Here is a 12,635-nt window from a genome sequence, read left to right as displayed (position 1 = left end):
GGCTGCGCATGCCTTTAAGCATGGCCGAGCGAATACGCAGCTGCGCACCCTGCTTTGGAGGTAATCTGCCGTGTATGCAAAGAGTGGGCGGGTCAAGACAGCATGGCACCATGTAAGCTGTCTTGCTACGCATTTAGTATTGGAAGTTGCATAATCTCGAGTTTTGTTGACCTGTTGGAGTGAGAGGCAGACGAAGCATTCGCTCTCCACTGCTGGCACTTTTCCTGATAGCGTCGTCCTAGTGCGGACAGCGCTAACAGTGGCAAGGGCAGAGTGCAAGTGAAAGCATGTCTGGCTTCACTTAATTCGTACCGCTGAGAAGATGTCGTCGACATATGTGGCATAAATTTGTATAATTCGTCGCCGACTCCCAAATTTATCAAAATGAATTGTTTTCTCATTCGAATTTGCTTTTTTTGATTGCCTAATAATTGAGAAAATTCTGCGGCCCCTTTCCGTGTAAGAAGAATAAATTGGCGACTGTACTTATTTGCATAAAAGGTCGTATTTCAATAGAATGAAATTTCGATACAACAACGCAATTTTACCGACTTCGTTATCTCAAGGTTTAACTGTAATTCTGAGCACGTAGGTAAATAGTGCCAGGACTTTCTGTGGGATGAGAATTTGTCTTGAGGCTTAGGGGTCTTGGTTTTGTTTGGCTTATGAGGTTAGCAAAACACTGTTTTGTAAAATGGAACTAGACATTGTGTGACTCACCTCTGTTGTTAATCTGGTGTTAATTGTCATGTGTCACTTCCTGCATGCATTGTGGTGATTCAAGATTGCTCAGACTTCTTCAGTACTGGTATTATATTTTCTTTTTTCCCCTCTGCAGTTATGAAAATTCACTTCTATAAGAACCAAACATGTTTGTTTCTAGGTTTAACTCGGCAGACCAAGTAGACCTCAGGAACCATGCTGTTTGCCTTGATAGCATCTACAGCGTACTGTGGAGGTGAGATATTACATTTGTTTCAGAAAAGCTGTCTTATGTGGTCTTCACTTACTGCACTGCAATAGCTTTATTGCCTCAGAACACCAGCTCTTCAGTGATCTGCAGTCATGCCCTGTGTTCATTTCTTTCTAGTACCCTACGTTATTAGTTTGAGTTGTGAAGTCTCAGTCTCACAAACTTTCCTTCAAAGGCGGTGTTTCAATACTTGCCATGGACAGCTAAGTGGACAGCTAAGCAGACAGTGGCCATCTTATCTTAAGCCTCATTCCATTTCTGATGAAGCCGGCAAAAAAGACAGCTGCACAAAGACAGTATTGAAGTAAAAACGACGCAGGCTTCTTTTCTGTCCAAAGAAGATGATGGCTGAACAGGAAGCTTAGAAACTCAACGGGAAGGTAGTCTGCAGACATGAGAATGTAGTAAAGCAGTAAACCTCAGATTTAAGGGTGGCGCTGTAAATAAATAAATAAACAAATAAATAATAAATAAAAAATGAAATAAAAATTCGTGAGTCATTTCACTCTGTGAAGGTCGGTGACCAGCGAAGCTGTTTAGCGCATGACACAGAGGGATCACAGAATTTTGAACAAAGGTACGAACATATTTATTTTCCTGATCAGTGGTCATCGATAGGTATGCAAACACATTCACTTATCACCTCTGTTATTAAATGTGGCCGTCACCTAACACAATGATGGGCTCATATTCCCTTAAGTAGTGGCTCATGCCTTTGTAAATGTGGCCTCCCCATTACAATGACAGAAACGAAGTATTTAGCGGAGAAGAGGCCGCCGATCAGTCTAAAATACAGACTGAGGTATTACCCCATCTAAAGTTGCTAAATGCCATGTATCCCACTCGCTATAGGGCGAGTGGATACATCCTTAAAATCGTTTCCTGTCAAATAAATTTATATATATATATATATATATATATATATATATATATATATATACATATATACATACATATAGGTGTGTGTGTGTGTGTGTGTGTGTGTGTCTATCACGTAAGGCAATGAATGGCTCATGCCCCTTTAAAGGGCCCCTAACCCCCCTCCGATACTTTTTAAAAACATTTCAAGTAAACATGCGCATCAAGTTCAGGATGCCATCACAATCAACGATGCCAAATGCGGCAGCGTTACGCGCCACGGGCACACCATAAAATCAAATAACGATTTTGTGCTCTTCTCCGAGCCTTTCTGGTATCCACAGCACTCGTCGTCATGTCACCAGGAGCAGACTATGTTGATTGGTCAAACAAAAACCTACGACTTCCGGTTAATCCCTAGCAGGTGCGCGTGCTCCCTGCTCTTCCTCGTCATGTTGCTTGCTTGTGCGTGCTTGCGAATCAATGACTATGGCCTGCACCATAAGTGCCAGATTGCTCGCGTTCCAACAGTCATGCTTAGCAGTTTGATTAGCTATGCGAACAGAGTCCGACAGTGATTTGCGATGGCTAGAAGGCATCAGTGTGCGACGCTTGGATACAAACGCACAGACTGGAAAAACAAAAGGACACAACACCAGATTTCTCATAATGACGCCCTGCACAATGCCTGACGCGCAACACATGTGCGCGCAACACAGGGTCCATAGCGACACACTTAGCAGGAGCATGGGCCAGTATGGCAGTGACAGCGAGTAGCCAAGAAGCATGGAGACCTGGTAATTGAGAGTGGACAGCGTTTTGAAAAGCGCTTTGGCAGTGACGTATGTCAAGTGGCATTTGGCGGAGAACTCGGTGTGGAGGAGAGACTAGCTGAAGAACGAAACGTAGCAAAGGAAAGAGCGAAATGACCGAGGGGCGCATTTCGATCATCAAATGCGTGCAACTCCCCTATTATGGGACCGTTTCAAAAAATTCTCACGGTGACATGTTCGTTGTAGACTCATGCACAACTGCAACACCACAACTAAGTTTCGACCTCTGGGTGGTTTAGGGGCCCTTTAACCCTTTTAGGGTTGATTTTTTTCACCATATGCGACCGCCCAGGGTCGATTATTTTTTTATTGCCTATTACAATTCTTCTTAGGGACTTATTCAAAAAAAATTTACCGTAATTTTTCTAGAGTGACCGTAAAGTGAGAAAAAAATCTTTTGTGTTGGTATATATGCACTCTTCATTCATGAATAACAATAAAAAAGGAAATAAACTAATCATATAATGCTAATGCTAATCATATAATAAACTAACCCATAATGCTTTGCTTTACATTGATGTTTTAACCTATAATTCTTTGCTTTACATTGAGGTTTAGTTTGGAAATTGCTTCAGTTACTGAAAAGCATGTGTTTTCCCAGTTAATATATTTTTCGTGGTTTTTTTTTTTCTGTAACACATATCAACGAGGTTCTACTGTAGTGGGAGCAAACAGAACGACGTAAGCACACACACATCTATTTGTGCCACTTGCAGTGACACACAAAAAAAAGAAAGGAAATCTCGTAATCACAGTTTAAAAATCTCACTGACATTAAGCTCACCAAATGTTGTTAATAGGTTGATCTATATTGGGCTTCAAGACCTAACCGGTGACGATTCATGAGATCAAGCCCCGTGAACTGGTGTGCACTGTAAGAGTTGTCGGACGATCTCGTCGCTTCTACCATTTGTAAGGGTTGTAGGTCGTAGGGAGGAACTTGGGGGGACAGGACTAGGCGTACAGGATTTATTTGCAGTATTTACATTTTAAACAAGAGATACATCCGACAGTCTAGCGTGGCTCCCAAATGGAGCATGCAAGACGAAGCATACAACAGGCGAGCACGAAGCTCCAAACACATTACTTCTCGAGCACAAGCACACTGCTCACGAGCACACTGACGAGCACACCCTAGCAGCCGACAAACAGCCGCTTATAAACTCTCCGTGCTCCCTAGATCCCTAAGTGAGGGAAATGGAAGTTCACCGCTGATTCGCAGCGTCAAACGTCAACGCAGTCAACCTGTCGGTTGTCCATTATCTTGAGTCTTGAAAGGCGCGTCTTATTCTCCGAGCTGACCCCCACAGCATGGCCACCGGTTGTCCATTGTCTTGCGCCCTGTAGTCGCCACGTGTATCAGCAGACTGTGACGAATCCTGGGGCCCACATACCGCAAAGCACCCTTTTGTTAGAGAAGCTCTTCTTGCTGCAGAGAGACCATGTCAGCGGTGGCGGGTTCAGTAACAATAGCTGGTCCGCCGATCGCGTTTAGTCACAACGGTGCCGAGGGGGTGTTGAAGCGGCACCTCGAGGTCCCTACGAAATGAGTCGCCACAGCAATTGTGATAGGCTTCCATGGTTCTTTTCGGGGAAGCTTGCAACGCTCGCTGCTGCAGCTGGCTGAGGAAACTTGCATGTTGCCACCTCGGCAGGCCATTCCTAACAGCACCAAATTTGGCCCTGCCTGCTGATTTGTCAAAGCCAGGCAAGTGCACTAGAAGTGCATTTCCTCATGTGCCTATGTTACTTTCACTATATGGTGTCCATAGTGGAATGGATGTAACATTTTGCATTTATAGCTGTGTAGTGGGGCTGGTTTTCACCATCGCACACCTGTTTTTGTACAGAAGGTGAGAAAGTTGTGAGCGTTCCTTCACTGTCTCTGCATTTTTCTTGCGCCCCCGTGTCCCCTCAACTCTTCCCTCTAGCCTCAACCAGAAGACACTCGAGTTGAGCTGGCACAGCATTGTGTGGAGTGAGGCCGTGCCATTGCAGACGTCGCCCGAAGGTCTCTTGAATCAGGCTGTGCCATTGCCACTGTTCCTGGGTCCCGAGCTGAGCCTGCCAGGGGTTGCAGGGCACCCAGTGGGGCGTTGCCAAGCAGCACTCAACCTGCTCGGAGCTCTCGATGTGCTGACGGCTGCCCAGGAAAAGGACCTCAGCGTGCGCGAAGATATCGAGCAAGCACGTCAGCAGAGCCTTGCCCGAGCATACTCCCGTGAAGACTTCTCCATTGTCAACCGCTTTGAGAGTAAGTGCATCAACAAGAATCTTTGCAACCTCTGTTTGCTAAGCAGTGCAAAGCCCCTTTGCCTTCGGCGTAGCAGCGTGTTGGTTTGAAGAGTGCAAGATTTTTATCAGTTTCTGGAAGTTCTAGGATGTGCTACAGTGTAGAGGCATAAAGGACCTGCTATATTCCAGCTTATTAGTGCAGACGTACACAGTAAGATGGAGATGATGTGATCAACAGTGGTTGCGGATTACGCTGGAGCCAAAGTTTGGCAAGGGAACCGTGACAAAGATCTAACCCCCTGTTGAAACATAGGCTTCACAGACACCACTTGTTTGACCACTCTTTATCACTGTTCAGGGATGCGTATATTTCGCTTAAACACTTAGAAAATAGATTTTGCATTAAGATTTCCCAGGAAGGTAGCATTTTATGGTCTACACAGTTAAATGTTACATTTGGCGCAGTTACTTGCTTGGCTTCTAAGAAAAAAAAAAATCCCAAGTTGCATTGGGAAGCTTGGCTGTTGCGAAGATGGCACTAGCATAAAATAAATGTCTTTATTGAGCAAATAAGCCAGAAAAACTTGTCAACGGGTTGCTGCATGTATGTGCCCTTGCATATGACTTGTTAAGTCTGTATTTTAACCATTTTCACGCATTTGGTCTATGAATGTACCAAATCTCCATCACCTGGCAACGTTAAATAAAGGTCAACCCTGCTCTCACAGCCAAATTATTGCAGGTGTCTTCGCAACAAGTAATTGTCCGGCATTTAGTTACCTCGCTTTACAACACCTTCTTTAGTGCAGACATTGAGAGTGGAGTTGATGCCATTTTAAGCTTCTTGACGATTGAGGAAAACAGAAAAAAAAAAAGGAAAAGAACGGAAAACCAGAATCAATGCAGTGTTGAAATCTAAATGAAGCGGCGCTTGTTTGAGTTGGTGAGGTAGCTGTTGGAGTAGATGGTACAGGCACGGCCTCGTCATCTGTAGCTGTTAGCTCCCTGTGCCCAAGGCCATACACAAAAATAAGTTTTTTTTTAACCTTTGTTATTATTATTTTTAATGTGACCAATCTGCCATTTTTAATGGTGCAACCAACAGTTATTTTTTGTTTTGGAGGCATTAAAGAAAAAAACGGGAGCGAGCATTGCAGCCCACCGTGGTTGACGAACGTCGCCAAAATAAAGAAACATGCAGCTTGCCGCTGTCAAAGCATGCACCAAATTTCTGTCAATGGTTCTAATCCAGAATCAGCCAATAGGAGCACTTCTTGTGTGCACATGGCAGCAGTAGTGAATTGCAACAACAGTTCTTGTGTCTTTTCACTGGCTTCTTCTGCTTTTAGTTTTGCACGGCGAAATATGTGTTGCGGCTGTCTGAAGCTCTGATCTCCCCTCTTTATGACAGTACCAAGATGGCAGCATTGCGTCAATGTAAGGTCGCACGATCTACATTGCAATGGTGCACCTCCTGAAGTCCCATTTTCTACCCGATTTTTGTTGACAACACAATAGAAAACTTTGGTTTTCTTAACTCCTATTCCATATTTCCAACTACTTCCCCATATAGTAAGGCAACAGCTGTGAATGGCGAGGAGGGGGAAAAAGTATCAAAAGCTTTGACTGAATTGACTGCTCTAATTGCCGAATTCTCCCTTAAAGGGATGGGCGATCAACCAGAGCTGTGGGCGGTAAACCTAAGTCTTACAAAACTGAGTATTGTCATCATGACTCTGATGCTCATGATGGCTCCCCCATTTTTATTTCTCCTGAAATAAGCTATACCCTTAGACTTGATTTTTGCAGTGATGCTGCTCTTTGCGAATCACTCTGGCTGGAAATTGAGCAGCTTTATTTCACACTTGATCGTAAAAACTTCATTCTAGCTAGCATATATCATTCGCCATCATCCTCTGTAGCCGAATTCATATCTGCTTATGAAACTGTTCTTAGCAGACTGGGTTTCGAGGGCAAAAATATATTGATAGAAGGTCATATGAACATAAATTTATTGGGTACTAATGCGAGTATATATTCTGCTTACACAAATTGTTTTATGGGATGGGGTTTTGGGTGCTTGTATAATACTCACACCAGGTGTGGCTGTCACGACACCCTCACTCTTTTAGATCATGCTTTATCTAACTTCACTCCTCGCTCATCTGGCATAATTAACACAGAAATCACAGACCTGCATCTTAAGTGCATTATTTCTTGTAGTCTACCTTGATTCCAATCTCGATTTCAGCTTGTGTGTTAATTCACGCTAAGAAAAAAACTGCGTTTGGGATTCGTGCATTAATCAAGGCTTTGCCGTATTTTTCAACTAATGCACTTTTATCTCTTTACTTCTGTTTTATCCATAGTCATATAACATATGGAATAGTCGCCTGGGGAGACGCATACCATTGTCACTCTCCATCTTTGCACCAAATCGAAAACCAGGCTTTCCGCAGTATTACACACAGTACGCACCATACGAGCGCTGTTCCATTGCTCCATTGCTCCATGAATTTAGCATTTTATTCATGTGTAAGTTGTTTCAGTACTGCATTACTACTTTATATTTTAAGATTAAATTATGATGAACTGCCCTTTGAACTTATTAGCAAGGTTTTATTGCACAATACCAATAACATTCGTTTTGCATCCAACATAACTTTATTAAAGCCACTTGTGTATAACAATTATGGCATGAAAACTCTGCCATTTCTTGCAATATCTCTTTGGAATCACCTACCACTGCACATAAAGTCGCTAACATTGCTATTTTCATTTAAAAGAGCTCTCAAGGCCTTTCTTCTTAAAGGGGTCCTGAACTGCCCCTCGGGCTTAGTGAAAAAACACTATTCATGGATAGCTTGCATTGCTGTGAACATCTCAGTCAAGTTTTGCAGTCATGCACGGCACGTGGAGCTCACAAACGGAGTGTGAAATTGCTTTTTTCTTAAACATTCTCTTCTCAACAGAAGCCTGCTCCTCACTCTTTTCTGCATGCTGTATGTTGTAATATAGCAGATTCCCATATGCGGCTGCTATTGGCCAATAATTGACATCAATCAAGAAGGGTGTTTGGATCAGTGCACTTCTTCCCACTGTTACTGTGTATATTTATTGATACAGTTTTATAAACAGGCTGAAGTGAGCGAAAAGTGCTTTTGAGCTTCTATAATAATTGCGTATCTCCGGAGGAAGCCAACTATCGTGTGCTCATGCTCAGCGCTGGCCGCCAGCATAGAAATTAAACTTTGGCCACCCTGCTTATCGGTGTTGTAGCCATCAGGTCTTGCTAATTTCGACTAGTTTCGAGCAGTCAAATAGCCTCAAACCACGTGAAATTTAATGTCAGACCACATGAACGCTTGTCAGTACAGTCACTCCTGGCTGCTCCTTTTTAGATGCCTTAGCAGACTTCACTTTGTATTGAGCTATTAACAGCACTTCAAAATGCACAATTTGGATGTGTCTACTATCCATTGGTCAAGCTAGTGCAGGACAAAGCCAGTCTGCACAATGTAGCACAGCCAGACGGGAGTATATGAGCGCGAGCGCGCACTCTAGTCCTGTCGTACACAAAGCAAATGCTGCGCGTACGAACTGCAGTGCCATGTAGCTGTGGTCTGCTACGTATTGTGGGTACTGCGGACGCCACGGAGTGTTGCGATGAGTCTGTTGACTGAGAGCACTGTGGCTTGCTGAGGACAACTGCGTTTGGTGCGTTGTAGGCGCCAAAATCGGAAATAGTGGCGTCTATGTGAACATCTAAACTCAGATATGGACTGCGTGGCCGCGGTGATGTTCAGTAGGTGGAGGATTGTGGGCATGCCCCACTCCTTTGTAGCCTTCGCAGTGCAAGGCATTGAAGAAGGAGTGGAAGCACTGCGAAGGACATGTTTGATTGCCCATAGCTCCGCTTCTGCTGAATGCATTGAAGTACTTTTTGTGGCAAAGTATCCCTGAAAGAATCTAATTTAACTTCAAATGCATTTCTCGACTACAATAAAAAGTAGTTCCAGTCCCCTTTAATGCATAAACTCAAATTGTGTTTTCTTGTGTATATTTCTGTACTTTTCCTGTTTTATATTCATGTATATTGTACAGATTTATTTTAATCTGATTTTTACATTTTTATCTTATTTCTTCTTTCGTAGTGTTGCTGCCATATTCATGTAAATTTACCCCTGTAGGACATTGATTTGGGCTAGTTGGCTTGTCATACTGTGAACCTCAACAGCATTAAAGAGGAGGGACAGACATAGAAACGACGACACACGTTTCTATGTCTGTCCTTATCTTTTTAGGGCTATTAAGGTTCAGTATTACCCTTGTGACTTTGATCGTGGGTCTCTTTGCAGTCCTTGGACTGTTGTATCCTAGTATGGAATACTTTTCTCTGTAAATTCTATCCACTTTGTACCATTGATCATAAAGAAATAAATGATGTGTGCTTCATGCACACACACATGCACGCACACATACGCACACAAACAAACAAACATGCAGTTTGCGGCATTTTTCCCGCTGCCCACCGTCGGGAAGAATCCTTCTTGCAATGGTTATGTGCTGCACACAGCCAACTGAGTGGCCACTGAACATAGACAGCATAGACATCAGTGAAAGCAGGAAAGAAAACGTCTTTCTTTTCTGTTTCTCATCTTTATGTCACTGCCTTGCTGTGATCCGACATATCCTTTGTACTCTCTCTTTCTCTCTCTTTGTACGTAACTAGCATTGTTTGTCTTTTACAGGCCATGGGGGAGGCTGGGGCTATTCAGGACATTCTGTGGAGGCCATTCGTGTTATGGCTGACACTGACATTCTGCTTGGAGGAGTGGGCCTTTTTGGTGGCCGTGGAGAGTACACTGCCCTTATCAGGGTGAGTTGTATGCAGTGACTTTTATTTAGTTTCTTAAATTAAAATTTTACTAGAGCACCTGCTTGCTGCTCACATCATACATAACTGGCAAGAGCAGGTGTTCACATCATGGTAAATGAGCTCTGTGGAAATTCGCAAGGTGGAGCAAGATTCATGAAAGGGAAATTGTCATCAGTGCTACTGTAGCATGAAGCTACAAAAGAAAATCCTCAGAAAGAAAGCTTTGTGGTTGAAAAAAATGACCTGATCTGGGAATCGAATCCAGGACCAATGCCTTTCTGGGGCAGTCACTTTGACAGCTGAGCTAACCAGGAGGCTAGCAGATCGTGGTGTGAGGGTGAATTAATCGACGACTTAAAGCTCAAGAACAGGGCATATACTGAAATATGGCATGTTGTTGGGCTAGTCATAGATTCAGCAAAATTTTAAACTGCACAAGGAAGACATATAACGTGAACAAAAAGGTGTGTGTGTGTGTCTATGTTTCTGTTCATGTCCTATCTTCCTCACATATTTTAAAATTTTGCTGAACAGTGAATGTGGCATATGATTCTGTGCAAATCAGCAAGGTGAAGGGAGTTTCACTAAAGGGAAAAATTAGCCACCCACCCAACACATTTCAGGCAAATGACCCCTTTTTCCCTTCACTTGTTCGCATCATACAAGTACAGTTGACCATTTCTTTTAACAGTACTGCACGAGCGTTGACTAGTCAGCACCTTCTAACGGCATGAAGTAACGAGATTAGCAAGAACATGTTGATTTTTTTGCTGATCTCTCTCGCTCTTGCTCATTTCGTTGTTTTATGCCATTAGAAGGCGTTCGCTGGCCAGCCAGTTGATGCTTGCGTGGTACTGTTAAAGAATCGGTCGACTGTACACTCAACCAAACTTAATTTGATCTTGATGGGCAGATGAAGTTGAACAAATTATCTGGGGGATGATTTTTTCCCAAATACATTGCTTTTTAATTTGGCAGTACACTCGAACCTTGTTATAATGAAACGGGATATAACAAAATAAGCCCGCAGGGGCGTCTGTGTCAGCAGGCATCTGGTGTGATGCGACACCATGTACCCGAGCACAGGGGGGTTGGACTCTCCCGTGTGTAGCTGTGCGCGGCTTAGCCGTGTCCGGGCAAAGGGGGATCCTGGGGGTTGAGCCGATGCCGGGTATTCCGACTTTTAAGGCCCACCCGGTGGTGGCAACACACTTCTTTGGCCTCTGCTTCACGTAGACAGCACCCCTGGACTGACCCACCCGGGGGAAATCGGCAGTTGCCTCTTCCTGTCTCTCTCTCCTCAAATCTTTGTCTTTCTCTCTCACTTTCTGACCTTTCCTGTCTTCTTCTCTCTTCTATTTACTTTCTTTCTCCTTAGCGGCAAGGGTTAACCTTGTGTGGCTATCCTACCTTGGGTACACCATATTTGGTTATAGTGACGGCGTACGACTAGCGTTGTGCAGGCCTGTATGCAAGCTCTGCCGTGTCCCCTCGTTGGGCTCCGTGGTGGGCGGTCGGCGCTGTTACCGAATTTTTATGTATTTTCATGGAAACTTCTTTCCCCGCACTTCCTGATTGCCCTTAAAAACGAGGGCGCACCGAAGATGTCTAATTTTCTTGGCAATCGTACACAGAACTTTCCCCACTTTCATGTCATCCACTCTGATAAGCCTGAGAAGACGGTGAGAATGATCTCACCCTTCGTAGTCTCGAAATCTCTGACGGAAGTTTTCGGTCCCGGATACAAAGCATCGAAAATGGTTGGTGGTGATCTTCTGCTAGAACTCCTTGATCAAAAAACAACATGAAAAACTGTCCAAACTTGTATCTTTTGGGGGTGTTCCAGTCACAGTGACCCCACACCGTACCATGAATACTACCAGTGGAGTTGTATCCAATGCTGATCTGCTAGAATTCTCTGAAGCCGAACTTCTAGAGGGTTGGAATGATCAGAATGTGATCAATGTCAGAAGAATTAAAATAAGGCGTGACCGAAAAGAAATTGATACCAAGCACCTAATACTTACATTTGGCTCAAGCAACCTACCCGACACTATCGAGACAGGGTATGTGAAAATCCGAGTGAGACCGTACATCCCAAATCCCCTACGATGCTTAAAGTGCCAGCGATTTGGCCACAGTTCACAGAACTGCCGAGGCCGTCAGACTTGTGTGAAATGCAGTGCTAATGAACACCTCTCTGAATCATGTCAAAACTCGCTCCACTGTTTGAACTGTGATGGGGAGCACGCTACGTACTCGCGGTCCTGTTCATCTTGGAAGAAAGAAAAAGAAATTGTAACAATCAAAGTAAAAGACAATATATCATTCAAGGAGGCGCGCAGGCAGGTTTCATACCTGTCTAAGAACGCCTTTGCTGATGTGACGTGTCAGGGGGCAGCGACACAACGGCTTCCGGCGGCTGTCCGACTCACAAGCAGTGAGTTCGCAGTTACGCCAGCTGCCCCGCAGTGGTTGCAGCTAGCGCTGCTCCACCAACCTAGCAAAAGGGGCCATCCACCTCCAGGCAGGTGGCCTCGGAGGTCTTGTCCAACGTGCCGACGCCTTCACGTCAAACAAAGCGCTCGGAAGAGCGCGTGTCCAGCGCCTCACAAGAGGCGATGGACACAACGACCAGCCATACGGCACCACCAGCACCAAAGGAGCGGCGAGCCTCTCTTGATCGCTCCAAAAAAGACAAAACCTGCGTCACGGCACCTCCAAAGGGCCCGTGAACTAATCTCAGTCTCTTAAACACACAGCACCAAAACGTTTATCATAATGGAAACAAAAATACTACAGTGGAGTGTACGAGGACCTCGACATAACCTCGACCTCGGCGTAACCTATATAACCT

At 44.3% G+C, this 12,635-nt stretch overlaps 1 protein-coding gene across 1 annotated transcript in view; it reads left to right on the top strand.

The window, feature by feature from the left end:
- Positions 1-12,635, top strand: part of hiw (MYC binding protein highwire) — a 262,991-nt gene that overhangs the window by 72,997 nt on the left and 177,359 nt on the right. The window contains exons 23-25 of the mRNA XM_075688361.1: positions 884-958; positions 4,596-4,918; positions 9,651-9,778. Of these exons, the coding sequence (XP_075544476.1) occupies positions 884-958; positions 4,596-4,918; positions 9,651-9,778 (526 nt within the window). The remainder of the gene's footprint in view (positions 1-883; positions 959-4,595; positions 4,919-9,650; positions 9,779-12,635) is intronic.

Source organism: Dermacentor variabilis, chromosome 4 (genome assembly GCF_050947875.1).
Source record: "Dermacentor variabilis isolate Ectoservices chromosome 4, ASM5094787v1, whole genome shotgun sequence".
Taxonomy (NCBI): domain Eukaryota; kingdom Metazoa; phylum Arthropoda; class Arachnida; order Ixodida; family Ixodidae; genus Dermacentor; species Dermacentor variabilis.
The sequence above is the reverse complement of the archived record's forward strand: the minus strand, read 5'-3'. Positions and strand labels throughout refer to the sequence as shown.